The sequence below is a fragment of the Coregonus clupeaformis genome, chromosome 33 (genome assembly GCF_020615455.1).
Source record: "Coregonus clupeaformis isolate EN_2021a chromosome 33, ASM2061545v1, whole genome shotgun sequence".
NCBI lineage: Eukaryota > Metazoa > Chordata > Actinopteri > Salmoniformes > Salmonidae > Coregonus > Coregonus clupeaformis.
Window position 1 is genome coordinate 18,205,658 of NC_059224.1, and position 16,633 is coordinate 18,222,290.

Below are 16,633 nucleotides of genomic sequence, written 5' to 3' on the forward strand. Positions count from 1 at the left end.
ATAGAAATTGAAAGGCAATGTTCCCACACTGCATTCACGGTAAACGCTGCATATGTCGGATCAATCGGAAATTTCCTTTAAATTTCAATCGCTACGGATTTAATCAAGCCCTGAATCTGTTTTTCTCAATCATTATTTTTGTTCCATCCATTGTTTTATACAGTGCCTTCAGAAAGTATTCATATTCCTTGAATTTTTCCACATTTTGTTACAACTTGATATAAATTGATTGTCTCACTGATCTACACGGGATACCCCATGTCAGTGGAATTTTGTAGACATTTTTACAAATTAATAAAAAATGAACGCTGAAATATCTTGAGTTATTAAGTTCAGGAGTAAACATTTGCATGGGCTCTGTGTGCAATAAGTGGTTAACATGATTTTTTGATAAATATTTTAAATATCATAATTTTTCTTCCACTTTGACGGTGGGTGTAGATCGTTTACAAATTAATTTTAATCCCACTTTGTAACAAAATGTGGAATAAGTCAAGGGGTGTGAATACTTTCTGAAGGCAATGTATTTGTATATAATTTAGCCCTAGTGTTGGGTGGGTGGGGTATGGATGGGGGGACATTCTGTAAATACCCGGAGGAAATATGTATATTTTAAAACCTGGTGATTCTAAATGTTTTTAGAAGAAAGAAAAAAGTGCTAGGTTGGACTTTAAAAATTGTCTAAATCTGTACCCAAAAATTTAAAAAAACGATTGAAACATAATACATACCACAATATGATAATTGTCGAGTCATTTTTGTTTGAGTGAAACGCTCAACTTCGTTGTCTTCTATCGAAGCGGAGTTGAGTTTTGATAACTGGTCGAGCGATTTGCAAGCAACACCTTCAGTTGACTTTTTACAAGTACGGACTAATGGTGACGCCAATTATCAAAACTAAACTCCGCCTCTATATAAGAGAACGGAGTTGAGTGAAACAAGCCGTTATGCCAGAGGATGATGTTTTATACATAAAGCTTTGAGTGAATGGTTGTTTGAACCCAGCAATACACTTAACATGACATTCAAACATATATAAAAAAGGGCTGGATTCAATCCGTAGATCGCATTATAGCTCAAATTAAAAGGCAATGTTCCCGCATTCGGAGACTGCGTTCACGGTAAACGCCGTATATGTCAGTTCAATTAGAAATTACCTAAAATTTTTACGCGGATATTCCGCGATTGAATCCAGCCCTAATACTTGCAGTTGTCTTTTCTTACGAGCGCTCATCGCTGCTTTGAGGGAAAGTTTTAATTACTATGACTGGTTCTCACCTGAAATGTTGGATTGCGTGATCGAAATTTGAAGGTAAATTCCGATTGAGCCGACATATGCCGCGTCTACCGTGAATGCAGTTTTCGCTAACGTGAAAATTGCCTTTCAATTTCAATCACGCGATACAGATTAGGTAACTAGTGTCTGGATTCAAAGATGAATGAACAAACAAATCGCGCTGGATAAGAACGTCTGCTAAATTATTAAAATGTACAAATATTAAGGCATATAACCTCTTTACAACAAATAAAAGGAATCAGTTTCAAAGCCAAAACTATTGTTCAGTCGTTTGACAGGCATGTGCACTGCTCAATTGAGGTCAACCAGCACTGAGGAAATGAAAGAAAGCGCTTGACAAAAAGTACAATTTGCACCTTTATTCAAGTTTATCACAGCAGTTTATTTCAGAAATACAGTAAAGGTTTCATTTAAAATATAACACACTAAAGTAACACGAATGGGAAGAGGATGTTCAATACACTAACCTCAAAGAAATCATTAAACATTGCGATGCTACGGGAAAAAACCCTACTCAATGAATCCCACCCGAAAAGAGGAAAACTCAGTATTTAATGATAAAATAAGAAACAAATTTAAGTTGTGATGGAGAATTGTGCTCATTCCGCATACTGGACTAAGTCGTTTTCAACTACCAGACAAAAATTGGTTGTTTGTCCAAACTAGCTAAAATGTATAGACAAGAATAACGAGAGGATGACAAAAATGTATGACATTCTAAAACCCAAATATTTTATTCCCAAATTCAAAAAAATAATAATGCTGACAAACTATTACTTGGTTGAGTCTGCAATGCGAATAAGATTTACATTACCAACACGCTATTGTATTTTTTGAAGTAAAAATTCTGATAAGTCAACGTTAGCCTCGTCCAGTATGCCACAGTCCATAACCACAAAACAAAAGAAAAAACATCACCACAATGGAATAAATGTGTAGCCTGAAGAAACCTGAGACACCTGTAACCTCCTTTATTCCCCGAAACACGCCAAAACCTGTTACACAAGCGCTACCTCAGCACTAAGCTCAAATAACTTTGAGTAACAACTTTTCCCAATTTGTTAAATTTTTCAAATATACAAAGACAGTTAATGGATATTAGACAAAAACATGTTGAATAATTATGTTAATAAATAAAAAGAAAATAGAACACCACGAGAAAAAGAGATGAGTCTGCAAACACAATCGAGCTCAATTTAAAAAGAGGAGATCGTGGTTAAATGGACAGAAGACTAGAAATAGCCTGTAAAATAGTGTAGTAGTGCGATCTGAAAGGAAGGCAATCTTAGGACGACTGTCTACAGAACTGAAATATACAGTTTGACATTTCCTTGAACTTAAATGCTGTATGTTTTGTCTCGGCTCAAATGCAATAAAGATAACCCAGAAACAAACAGAAAAGATGAGAACCAACCAAACAAACTGGTGTTACCGCGGCAGCCACAGAACTTGTGCTGATGATCCAGTACCTTAGCAGTACTAGTGTTGTGACGATGGTTTGGAACATGGCCTAATACTGTTCGCACCCAGTAAACTGTTTGTCATATTAGCATTAAAATAAATTAAGCTGAGGTAGCTTTGTTTCTCTCTGCAGTAGTCCAATGCTTACGCCTCAAAATGCTAGTTTGCATATTCTTAAATGATTAACTTTGTTAAATCTTCACCCAGCGATCCAAGAGAAGGCAGAGGTGGAGTTAGGGTGGAGAGCACCGGAGGTTGGAGTTTGGTTCAGCATGAGGCAGGGCTTTATAACTCTCCAATCTTAGAGAGCTACTAGGTGGTGCAGGATTTTGATAAAGCCCAATTGTGATCCAGACTGAAGAAGACCATGTTTAGTTGATTATTTGAAACAGGTGTTTTGGTTGGAACAAAAGCCTGTACACCTAGTAGTTATCCAGGACCTGAGTTGAGTTAGAACCCTGGCATTATGAATTATTTGAATGTGAAAGAGTAAAAGGGTTGTCTGTTTGACCCCAGCGGCTGACGCTGGCCACATCTGGTCAAAACATTAACTTATCCGTCGCCAAGGAAAGCCAAGAAAAAAAGTTGAAAAGCAAATGCATATATCTTTACCACAAGATTAACATGGATCTGCAATAGCGGATTACACCCCTTCCACTGCCTTCAGGCGTAGACAATAAAAAAACAAAAGCATCAACAAATGAATTAAGAAAAACAATATAATGCTGTTATAACCTCAACAGAATGGCCTTGTTCAGCATCAGAAGCTTCACAATCAATGCAATAACAATCCAAACATCGTTGCCAACGTATCGTATAAAATTGAAAAAGGTTAAAAACAAATATCTAACAAATGCGCAACAAACAGGCGTAGTCGCACCAAAACTCAGCACCTAATTGAGGGAATTTATTTTGGGGAAAAATGGCACCACAATTTTTTACCTCCGTCCACACGGAATAAATAATAAAAACCCTACTGTCCTCAAAATCCTTCTTTACTTATCCCACCTGCGTAGGAAAATACTATTTTAAAAGCAGATCTTCTTTCCTACTGTGACTATCCTGAGTTCGGTACTGTAGAAGTGACCTCTATCCGCTGGTCCTGGGTCAGATATTATCCCCCACAAAAGGTTAAAGTTAGGATTGGGAGTTGGGTGAACTGATCCTAGATCTGTGGTTAGTAAGGGGGAAACGCCTACATCGAACCCACTGTACTGCACTACATTGAACAGAACAGTTGAAAGAAAAAACGTTCTTTCAGAAATATGAAAGTTAATTGGGGGTTAAATAAGGCACATGCTAGGCAGTGCAAACTACAAGAAGTGTCCAATTAAATCGCTTCCAGTTAGTTTGGTGTGGATGGATAGGAAATAAAAACTAGCAGGGCACAGCTTGTGTGGAAGAAAAAACGGACTGAATTACAGACAGAGACGTGATTCAGCTACCACAAGCAGCACATGCCAATCTGTTTGATACGACTGTGAAAAGCTAAAAAATACTTGCTTGTTTGATGTTGACAGACAATTTTGTTTCAGTTGATGCATTCCAGTAACACGTTTTATTATTAAGGGGGATTTGATGTTCTTGTAATCAGTTTGCCAGTTGGCAATTGATTCTAACCAGAGCCATATGATGTTCTTGTAATCAGTTTGCCAGTTGGCAATTGATTCTAACCAGAGCCATATCTTTCTGTATCCCTATGTAATGTATGGCTCGGAATTCTGGCCCACCAGTTCAACATCAACTTACTGTATCGTCACGTTCAAAACATTTAATGGACACTGGGCGAGAAGGGTGGCTATTAGATCCATATCAATCAAAATTCTATCAATTATATTGATTGATTAGATCCAGATGCTAATCAAACCGAGCTGTTTGAATGACTAAGTATGATCTGTAAGCTGTTGTATCTATGAGATGACTGGCCTATGATGCTGATTCAGTACAGTACTGAGAGAGGAGATGGGCTCAGCAATGGTAACGAAACAGGAGACTGCCTCAACCTCCTAGCTAACTGCACACACACACACACACACTGCTGGTGACAATCTGTGCCTGGGATTACTGTGTGTATAACTAAGCACATATGTAGCTTACATGTCGGGTGTGTGTGTCTATGTGTGTGCATGTACGTTTGGTCAGTTCAAAAGTAGGCCGTATTGAGATATGACATCACCCAATCTGCTTTGTTGGTTAGTTAGTTTCTGAGTTACTCCCCAGAGCCCCATGGATTAGGTTAGCACCTGAATAGCACCAGGGACGCCCCTTTCACCGTTCCTGTGTATGTCTGTGTGCGCGTGTCTATGAGTCTGTTTGGTTGTAGACTGTGTCTGGGTCCGACCAGGGTACCTGAGACTATAGCACCATAGAAAGTCTCTCTTTTTCTCCTTGGTCTTTATTTTTCCTTGTTCTGTCGTTTACTTTAAGACCAGGGCTATGTATTTGCTCTGTGTGTAAGGACTTGGCCCAAAGGCTGGTCTCTGTCCCTCTCGCCCGTGTGTGTGTTCAGAGTCTAAATCAGGGTCAACCTGACTGTCTCGCTGGGTCTCACAGGAATGTAATGAAATTCTGGACTTTCCTCTCCATCTCCTGAAAAAAAACAGAAAACAAACAGGTCAGAATATATAGTCTGTATGAATCACATCTGTTTACACAATTATCACTTGAATGTTACCACTGAAACCACAAGCTTACTAATAGGTGCACAATGAATTAAAATGAGCCATGTTGGCACCAAACGCTCCAAAAGAAGCATATGCTAAAAAGGTTTGTCAACATGGCTAAGTTAGGTGTTATTCTCAATGTCATTAATAATAATATAATATGCCATTTAGCAGACGCTTTTATCCAAAGCGACTTACAGTCATGCGTGCATACATTTTTTTTTGTGTATGGGTGGTCCCGGGGATCGAACCCACTACCTTGGCGTTACAAGCGCCGTGCTCTACCAGCTGAGCTACAGAGGACCATTAAGAATGTGAGTTCTACACACTAAGTAGATGAGGTGAGATACCCCTATACAGTGTAAAGCACATTAAGACCTGCTGAAAGGTGCTATAAAAAAGTAAGCCCATTAACTTTACACTGCAACTGAGAATAGAAAATCCCAGAAAGCTTTACCTAGACAGATGGACATACCTGCTTTTAACACGTGTGTGTGTGCGTGTGTATGTTATCGGGCTGCTGATAATTTTTTGACTTAAATTTAACACCTTCCTGAGGTGTTAGAAGCTTTTGTCCGCATTCTAAACCTTTGCTTGAAAAGCAAAAGCTTAGCAACTTCTCAAAATAGTCAGAAATAAGTAATTCATTTTGGCATTTTTGCAGAGGTGATCTAAGTCACGCAATTTTACATCTAACTAAGATGTTTGGTGCAGTATTTCTCAAGTGAAAAAATGTGCTTAAACGATTCGTCTCTCGTTGAATGACAAACACTTTTTTGAAGAATCCTTACTGTTGACCGATCACCGACGAAGGTGTGTAGACTTCGGCTTGCCTCTGAAAATCTCCACTTTCTCCTCCAGAAATTAAAAAAAATTAACACTGGTCTCAAACAATCTATCAAGCACCACATGCTAGTGAGTAGCCAGCTAATCTTATATTTCAAGTTTAGCCAACTTGGATCTATTTGAATTGTTATGAACACACCCTTCTGTCAGTCTCCAACTGTTTTTTATGCTCTTCGCACATTTTTAAAACACAGACTAGACAGCTAGTTTAACAGTCTGTGGCTAAAATGCTGCTAGCGGTATGTGGTACCGCAATGCGCGGGCATGACAGAAACTGAGCATTTACAGAGTCAATGTTCATTGATACTCCCGTTTTAGTAGGGTCTGCTGTTCGCACAATTTGAGGAGTTGAGACATACAAAGGGTATCATTAGAATGGTTAACTTCTCTTCTATTACAGTAAAATCATATTTCAATGTGTTTCGGTGTCCATATGACCGATTCTGTTAGACCAAATCTCAAATAACGAGTTGAAACCGCTTGTCAGAGAGGAAGTGATATTTTGTCGTTTTTGTGTGTGGCAGGGGGAGGGGCTTGGTGTCTGTGTGAGTGGGAAGGTGCACAGTGCACACAGCATAGAAGGAGACAAGACCAAAAAGACAAACGCTTCTAAAAACGGGCAATTTTTTAAATTAAAACCTTGATTCTTGTGATACAGGCATTTGGAACATTGCGCTAAAACAAAATTAATTTGATATATCGCCCAGCCCTAACATTCCATTCTGTCTCCCCATGCCCTGCCAAGCACATACAAGATGAAGGACGACAACAACAGACATCTTTTACCAACACACAGTGTGTTCTAAAGGGCTAGTGTGTCGGTCTGCTCTAGGTGGCTGGGTTATTAACGTGCTGTAGACGTGCCTGATCTGTTGAGCAGCTGTGTTAACAGAAACAACTCTGGTCCCTGGACAGGAGAATCACCAACATGACCAGGCATACAACCCTCCTCTCTCTAGCGGCCAGCCTGTATGTCTGTCCAGTGCGTCCACAGCAGCACCCCCGCTGTCCTCGCTCTGACAGCACTAGCCATAGACATTTCTATCTGCCTCTAGTTAATACGACCCTCACACAACACAGGCTACTCCCTCTGTAGCACTCAGTATGACTATGTGTCAGTTGTTAGGCCTACTACCGTCACACCTGTATTAGACTTCAGTCTCACCATTAGCTTCCAGAAACCAGGCACACATCTACCGCAGAAGAGTATTGGAAGGGTCAAATAAGCTTTTGTCTGTGTGTACAGTGCCTTCAGAAAGTGTTATCACCCCTTGCCTTTTTCCACATTTTGTTGTATTACAGGCTGAATTTTAAATTGATACAATTTAGATTTTGTGTCACTGACATAAAAGTGGAATTTTGTTTGTAGAATTTTTAACAAATTAATTAAATGAAAAGCTCAAATGTCTTGAGTGAAGTATTCAACCCCTTTGTTATGGCAAGCATAAATAAGTAAAGGAGTAAAAAGTTGCTTAACAAGTCAGTGTGTGCAATGGTAGTGGTTAACATGATTTTTGAATGACTACCTCATCTCTGTACCGTCCCTCTGTCGATTAGTGAATTTCAAGCACAGATTCAGCCACAAAGACTTCACCATGAGGCCAATAGTGATTTTAAAACAGTTACAGAGTTTAATGGCTGTGATAGGAGAAAACTGAGTTACTCCACAATACTAACCTAATTGACAGAGTGAAAAGAAGGAAGCCTGTACACAATAAAAAGACTAAAACATGCATCCTGTTTGAAATAAGGCACTAAAGTAATATTGCAAGAAATGTGGCAAAGAAATGAACTTTTTGTCCTTAATACAAAGCGTTATGTTTGGGGCAAATCCAACACAACATCACAGAGTACCACTCTTCATATTTTCAAGCATGGTGGTGGCTGCATCATGTTTTGGTTATGCTTGTCATCGGCAAGGACTAGGGAGTTATTTAGGATAAAAAATAAATGGAATAGAGCTAAGCATAGGCAAAATCCTAGAGGAAAACCTGGTTTAGTCTGCTTTCCAACAGACACTAGGAGACATTCAATTTTCAGCAGGACAATAACCTAAAACACAAGGCCAAACCTACACTGGAGTTGCTTACCAAGATGACATTGAATGTTCCTGAGTGGCCTAGTTTCAGTTTTGACTTAAATCAGCTTGAACATCTATGGCAAGACTAGAAAATGGCTGTCTAGCAATGATCAAAAACCAACTTGACAAAGCTTGAAGAATTCCTAAAAGAATAATGGGCAAATATTGTACAATCCAGGTGTGGAAAGCTCTTAGAGACTTACCCAAAAGCACTTACATCTGTAATAGATGCCAAAGGTAATTCTAACATGTATTGACTCAGGGGGTTGAATACATATCTAATGAAGATATGTATATATGTGTTTTATTTTTCATTTAAAACATTTTTTTTATTTGACAGAGTATTGTGTGTGGATCGTTGACAAAAAAGGACAATTAAATACATTTGAATCCCACTTTGTAACATAACAAAATGTGTAAAAAGTCAAGGGGTGTGAATACTTTCTGAAGGCACTGTGTGTGTGTCTGTAGCTGTGTGTGTGTGTGTTTGTCTAACCTCCAGTAGCCGTGTCTTGTCGTAGTCCAGGCGGTGTTGGTAGATGCACTGACTGAGGAGAGAGAAGAGTCTCTCTAAGCGCTCCACGCTGTAGCCTTCACTCCTCTCTACAACGGTGTCCAAGAGGACCTGGGAGAAGAGAACACACCTTATACACACTATATTATTATACACATCACAAAAGACAAGCTGCCTCTGAGAGAACACATTCAGGCCATATACATGAAAAATCATGATCACACACAAGTACAGCATTTAATGCAACAGGGAACATGCACACATACCCTGCATTCACATTACAAGCACAACTCTCTCACACCAAAACACACAAATGGAGGTCAGCTATATTCAAAAGCAATTAAGATCAGAGGGACAGCTAATTCCGGCAAATCATAATTAGCTCAGTGTTTACTTTTCTTTGCTTATTTAATCAAAACACTCTGGCCAGTCAAAGACCCTTTCGATTGACCTGCTCCGTCTCAGCTTGCCACAGTGTGTGTGTTCATCAAAATGCATAGACTGTAAATCTAGTCTAGTGTGATTTGCTATTTCAGTCATTAGATACCTGGCAAACAGAGAAACCCTGACGGGAATGGTGTGTGTGTGTGTGTCAGAAGAACAAGGTGTGGGTTCCTCAGTGAAATGTCAGGATTATTAAAGTGAGGTGATGTCTATTTGTTCAATTGCAAATAATGACACAGTGACTCTTAGAACACACTGAAAAGTCTGACTATTTTACCCATCGCACTACTGTATCAACTTCCTCCTCCTTTTTCAACCCGTGTCTCTCCACATCTAGGCCTATGCTTCTTCCTCTTAATCTCCCCCCGTCGTCGTCCTTCTCTCGACTTTCTGCCTCTCTCCTTGTTAGATGGCTGATTTAATCAGCTGTGCCTTTGTCCAGTTGCCCAGGCCAATAGTGACAGCGGGGGTAAGGTGTGTGTGTGTGTGGTAGGATTGCAGACCCCCTGAGGTAGTAAGCTCCCAACATACAAAGGAGCTGTAATCCAGCCTGTTAAAGGGGGCTGTGACACGGACCATTTAACTCCCCCCTCCCTTCCTCTATCCCAAACCACCCTCCTCCCCATCACAGCTCTATCCCCCCGCTTTCTCTCAACCTCTTCCGCACCATCTCAGCCTTGTTTCTTGCTAATGCACCCTCTTAGGTACAGAGCGGGAGAAGGACAGAAGGAGGGACAGAGAGAGAAATAGGGGAAAGAAAAGAGAAAACATATGAGCGAGAGAAGGAACCCAGACGGGAGGACGAAGCGCCATGGTAACCTCTGACCTATCAGCTCAGGCACAGCATGAGGCCAAGCAGATGACTACACCAGTACGCCAACAGCAACACACACACACACCCTTCTCCATACACACCCCCAACTCTGCAGACACACCCACAACCAACAGTAGACACACTGCCAACTCAATACCCACACAGTGTTAACACGGCTGTGTTCCCTGCGTGTTTCAGCCCATCAAGGGCAGCTAACGAGGCCTCTGACAGGCTCCCTGTGATTCTGAGAACATAGACCTGAAACTGAGAACAGCACACATCACCTCTACAAACGCACACTGCAGTAACAAACATCACAGCAACACACACCGCTAACTGCGCACACAAACACGTCCACCTGGTGCTCCTGGAGCCCAGCCCTGTACCATGTGAATCTCTGAATTGGAGACCAAGGCACAGCTTATGCCAGGGTACAGAAATAGCCACAGCATTGGGTGTGAACGCTTTGAACTGGCGAGCTGATGACTTAAATGCGTTGTGATGTCACGAGAGGCTGTGTCCTGGAGGGACGTTACATCCCCCTGAGGTGGCTGCAAACCCAGACAGCTATGGCTCCATCTGCTGGTATGGTCGGGAACTCCACCCCTCTATGGCCAATCTTCCCACGCAGCTGGAACAAATGAGGAGCTGATGAGCTGAAGGTTTGGGAAGGGAAGAGACACCGTCTCCAACCTGGGCTCTCTGGAGGACAAGAGTGCTGCACGTCCACTTCCATGAGGAATATAAGGATTTGGAGATACTTACCTTTGGGAAATACTCACCTTTGGATATATGCACCTGTGGAAATACGTGAGAGACATTGGGAAGGACTTTTTGCTGGGTTGGCCACTAGCTGCAACGTGGACTACAGTAAGGCTGGGGAAAAGTTATCTGAGCGAGTGAGAATTATGATTTTGGATGTGGAAGAGACATCCCTGAACTGTTAACCCTTAAAGAGCCACAAGAGAACAGAATTTTGTTATATTTTCGTTAATTTCCCAAGACCTATAATAAAATCCTTGTTTTGTTTGAACCTTGTCTCCTTGCACTACTTGAGCAATCCCGCTGAAAGCTGTGTAGCCTCTCGTGACGTCACAGATGGTGGAGAATACGGGCACGCTCAAGCGTTAATAGTGCATGTCAGAGGAGGATACCGAAGGTTTGATCACCCAGTTTTCCAAGTTGGCCGTAGGCTCCCCCGCCGACTGAAATGGAGGACATATTGAAAGCCCTTGTTGCTGGCCAGCAAGCCCAGATGCAAGCAAACGTGGCTCTCTTGGAGGAGCAAAAGAAAGCCAACCTTCTGAAGGCAGAGGAATTGCAGTTGCAGAGACAGAGGGTGGTCCAAAATACCCGCCCAATAAAGGCAAGTGACTTTATATCTAAGATGGGAGCTACCGATGACATTGAGGCATACCTGCATGCATTTGAGGCCACGGCCACTAGGGAAGCCTGGCCCAAGCAACAGTGGGTTGGTCTGTTAGCCCCCTTTCTAACCGGGGAATCGCTGAATGCTGTCCGGGACCTGGGCCCTGACCAGGTTACTGACTATGATGCCCTGAAGTCTGAGATCCTCAGCAGATATGGACTCACAAAGTTTGGTATGGCCCAGCGCTTTCACAGCTGGACCTTCCAACCAGACCAACCTCCTCGGGCGCAGATGCATGAACTTGTCCGAATCGCAAGGAAATGGCTGGATCCGCAGAGGAATACAGCAGCGGCGGTGGTGGAGGCCGTTGTGGTGGATCGTTACCTACGCGCCCTGCCTTATGAGGCAAAACGGTTAATCAGTCAACAGGCCTTGACCACGGCTGATCTGACCGTGGAAGCTGTGGAAAAGTACCAGGCCACAGCGGAGATGCTGAATGCTTCCCGAAAAGACCCCAGGAGTGCGGCCCCACCACAAATGGGAAGAACCCGTCCAAAGGACCCCAAGGTCTCGAACCCAGCCACGTCAGGACTTATCCCGGCTCCAGGGGGAGCCAGAAACCAGGCGGGTCCAAGAAGAGTACACCAGGAGGGGGGAAACTCGACAGTGTTACTGGTGTGGGGGAGATGGGACATATCTCCTGGCAGTGTGGGAAACCAGCCGATGAACCTATGCCCACTGCGGAGTCCTCCAGCTCAGCACCCACACACCGTGTTGCCTCGCTCTTGGGAGTCGTAGATGGCGGCCCAGATCGACCCCCCACCTGCCCGGTAACTGTGAATCACCATGATGTGGAGGCCTTACTGGATTCTGGTAGCCGGGCCACCCTGGTGCGTAAGGATTTGGTGGGCCCAACGTGTCTGACCCCGGGGAAAGTCCTCCCAGTTTCCTGTGTCCATGGGGACACCAGAGAATACCCCATTACTGAACTTACAATGACCAGCACACGGGGAACCATACACACGACGGCGGGGGTGGTTGATTCCCTCCCCGTCCCTGTCCTAATTGGACGAGACTGCCCAGCCTTTTACCCACTCTGGAGAGTCTCAGGAGAGGATAACCCGAGTACCTCGGAAACGGAGAGGCAAGACTCATCCTGGGAAGGCTCCGGTGCAATCCTCCGAATTACTCACTCCCGCCCCGGGCTCTGATAGGGATGGCAGGTGCCCAGACCGACACAGAGACGGAGCTACAGAATCTGGACAAAGAACTGTCTGGTCTGAAGGGGACCGCTGAGAGGTATCGTTTGTTAAAGCAACAGTTAGACATGAAGACAGAAGAGTTAGATATCCTCCAGGCTAAACTCCAACAGAGCTCCTTCCATAAGCAACAGGAGGAGCTGGAGAGGCTGCGCAGGACCATCGAGGAGTGTGAGGAGACCCTGCGCAGTAGTAAGGAGGTCCAGAAGAAGGCAGAGGAGAAGTACAAGGTGTTGGAGAACAAGATGAAGAATGCGGAGGCAGAGAGAGAGAAGGAACTGAAAGCTGCTCAACAGAAGCTAAACTCTGCTAAAACCAAGGCTGATGCGTTCAGTAAGAAACTCAAGGAGAGACAACAGGAGGCGGAGTCCCTGGTCCTAGAGTTGGAGGAGTTGAAGAGAGAGCAGTCTGGCAAGCACCACGGCAATGCGGACGCCCTCTCCCGGCGTGATGCCTTCTTCGCTGCCTTTACCCCGACGAGGACGTCGGTCCCGAGGAGGGGGATGTGTGATGTCACGAGAGGCTGTGTCCTGGAGGGACGTTACATCCCCCTGAGGTGGCTGCAAACCCAGACAGCTATGGCTCCATCTGCTGGTATGGTCGGGAACTCCACCCCTCTATGGCCAATCTTCCCACGCAGCTGGAACAAATGAGGAGCTGATGAGCTGAAGGTTTGGGAAGGGAAGAGACACCGTCTCCAACCTGGGCTCTCTGGAGGACAAGAGTGCTGCACGTCCACTTCCATGAGGAATATAAGGATTTGGAGATACTTACCTTTGGGAAATACTCACCTTTGGATATATGCACCTGTGGAAATACGTGAGAGACATTGGGAAGGACTTTTTGCTGGGTTGGCCACTAGCTGCAACGTGGACTACAGTAAGGCTGGGGAAAAGTTATCTGAGCGAGTGAGAATTATGATTTTGGATGTGGAAGAGACATCCCTGAACTGTTAACCCTTAAAGAGCCACAAGAGAACAGAATTTTGTTATATTTTCGTTAATTTCCCAAGACCTATAATAAAATCCTTGTTTTGTTTGAACCTTGTCTCCTTGCACTACTTGAGCAATCCCGCTGAAAGCTGTGTAGCCTCTCGTGACGTCACAGCGTGTTAACAGTTAGCGTTACATCGGCATCTAAATGTCTCACGTCTCACCCTGCAGAGCCTGCGGTTATTAGTGTATACATGTTAGCTAGCATTGATACTCAACACCAGCCCTTAAATCAGTGATGATCCCTTACTGGGAACCCAGATGTCACACTAAACACGTGATAAGCTTTCACCCCACAACACCTTTAGAATTCTTATGAAAGTGAAGGAGCGAATACATCATGGTCATGTGCTGATGCTTTGAGATCACTGGACATAGGTCGTGAATGTCAATCACACTTAATACAGCTATCTGTTTTTGCCTGTCTCTAGCAGTTCTTGGTGTAATGGAAGGCCCTTTCACAGTGTTTAATATGGAGGACTGTGTGCTAGTGTTGATCTTCTGTGGATTCAACAGCTGTAGTGTTAGGTGGGCTGTAGAAGGCTGTGTATTAGGCTGCTAGAAAACACAGATGAGCCTGCTGCTCTAGCCCTGGGAATGAAGTACACACACACACACATACACACAGAGAGAGAGAGAGAGAGAGGGAGGCAGAGAGAGAGAGAGGGAGGCAGAGAGAGGGGGAGAGCGAGAGAATAACTGGATGCTCCACAGTATCCATCACCAGGGATGTTATTAACAGGATACTTAAGGATTTTGGCAATGAGGCCCTTTATCTACTTCCCCAGAGTCAGATGAACCATTTTTATGTCCAATATGAAGGAAGTTAGAGGTAGTTTTGCGAGCGCTAGTTAGCAACTTACTTCAAACTGCACGCAGACACATAAAAATGGTACCCACAAGTTCATTTGACTCTAAGTAGATAAAGGGCCTCATTGCCAAAATCCTGAAGTATGCCTTGAAGCTTTAAAAACAGAGACATGTCTGGACATGACCATCAGGTGGTATTGGGGACATGACCGTCAGGTGGTATTGGGGACATGACCGTCAGGTGGTATTGGGGACATGACCGTCAGGTGGTATTGGGGACATGACCGTCAGGTGGTATTGGGGACATGACCGTCAGGTGGTATTGGGGACATGACCAACAGGTGGTATTGGGGACATGACCAACAGGTGGTATTGGGGACATGACCAACAGGTGGTATTGGGGACATGACCAACAGGTGGCATTGGGGACATGACCAACAGGTGGTATTGGGGACATGACCAACAGGTGGTATTGGGGACATGACCAACAGGTGGTATTGGGGACATGACCAACAGGTGGTATTGGGGACATGACCAACAGGTGGTATTGGGGACATGACCATCAGGTGGTATTGGGGACATGACCATCAGGTGTTATTGGGGACATGACCATCAGGTGGTATTGGGGACATGACCATCAGGTGGTATTGGGGACATGACCATCAGGTGTTAAGAAGTTTATCTGGGACAGATGCTAGCCTCATTTGAGGGGACTTGGCTGTGTCATGGGCCTGGTATGGGGAATAGAAGATGGCATACACCTGTGGCAAATTCTTCCATTAATTCCAGTCACTGGCGTACCTGACACCCTGACACCCTCGCAGCCCCAGCAAGCTCTGGGAGCCCATGCGCCTGTCATTGATGTCTATTTTTATATATATCATTGACAGTAAACCTCAAAAAAGTCATTCATAAACCTTTTTTCATTTCCATATGTAATAGGAAGCTAAGTGTTGTTTCTTGGGCTTCAGGAATGTAACTGAAAAAGTGCCTCAGGCCTTGAAAAATATTGAAAGTATAAGGGGATATCAGTGAACAAATGCTGTAGTCAAGGCTACGACGTTGCCAGTGCAATGAGTGGAGCTTACTCAGTTGTTCAAAAGCGCAGAGAGCCTAATGCTTCTTAGGTAGTTCTTTGTGAGTTTTAGTTTAGAAAACGATCCCTACGCAGAAGCGACAGTTACAGGGATGGTAAAAACAGCTTGATTGTCGTAGCAACATCAGGGAATTTGGGCAAAATGTATTGGTGCTTCAAATACATCAGTTCAGCGACATCTTTGAGCCGCTCATTCTCCTTAATTGCTGGCTTCAACACATTATGGAAAGAGATGAACTGTATTTGAAGCTCTGGGGATAGGTCATCTGGATACTGGACAGACAATACATTGGCAGACACAAACAGATTATCATCTTTAGCAGACAACAGTTCTTGAGGGCTTGAACAAAATAAGCGGTTTGCGATTTAGTTCATACTGGTGAACCGGCGTTTGAGTTGTGTGGTTGCAATATCAACAGTCCCTTATCTCTGGTATATCTTGGCATGCATCATTCAAGACTACGTTTAAATTGTGTGCAGCGCAATGGACATATAATGCACAATGTCTCAGGAAAGACTGTTTGGGTTGGCCATACTCGGTATAGAAAACTGTCAGTCTCGCAACCTGGACCTACAGGCTGTGGTGAAAACATTTGCACACAAAAAAGGAGGACTTCAGGAGACCAGGGGAGTCTCTCAATTTAGATTGTATTTCATTTACCTTGAATATTGCAGCCCATTTGTGGGGGCTATTAGCCAGACAAAACCCACTGAGTTCAACAATAGTGGCTGAATTTATCCTCAAGCCGACTACTTTTTTCCTCATTGTTAGGCTATATGATGTGTAATTATTATTAAAAAAAATATATAAATGGCAGCTAAATAGTAGCTAAATACACTATATAGCTATAGATAGTAGGCTGCATAATGAAACAGTCCCTAGTAAGCTAGTGTTTTGAGGATGGACTGGTTATTATTTGACATTAATAGACTGGTTTTAAGCACAACTTTCTATCAAAGCTGGGAGAGAGCTCGAAGATGGCCCATG

At 43.4% G+C, this 16,633-nt stretch overlaps 1 protein-coding gene across 3 annotated transcripts in view; it reads right to left on the reverse strand.

Moving 5' to 3' along the window:
* Window positions 1-1,641: 1,641 nt before the first annotated feature.
* Window positions 1,642-16,633, reverse strand: part of atad2b (ATPase family AAA domain containing 2B) — a 137,246-nt gene continuing 122,254 nt past the window's right edge. For all 3 annotated transcript variants that reach the window (XM_041860266.2, XM_041860267.2, XM_041860265.2), the window contains exons 27-28: window positions 8,844-8,972; window positions 1,642-5,347 (exon numbers count right to left, since the gene is read on the reverse strand). In XM_041860266.2, the coding sequence (XP_041716200.2) occupies window positions 5,306-5,347; window positions 8,844-8,972 (171 nt within the window). In that variant the 3' untranslated portion in view covers window positions 1,642-5,305. The remainder of the gene's footprint in view (window positions 5,348-8,843; window positions 8,973-16,633) is intronic.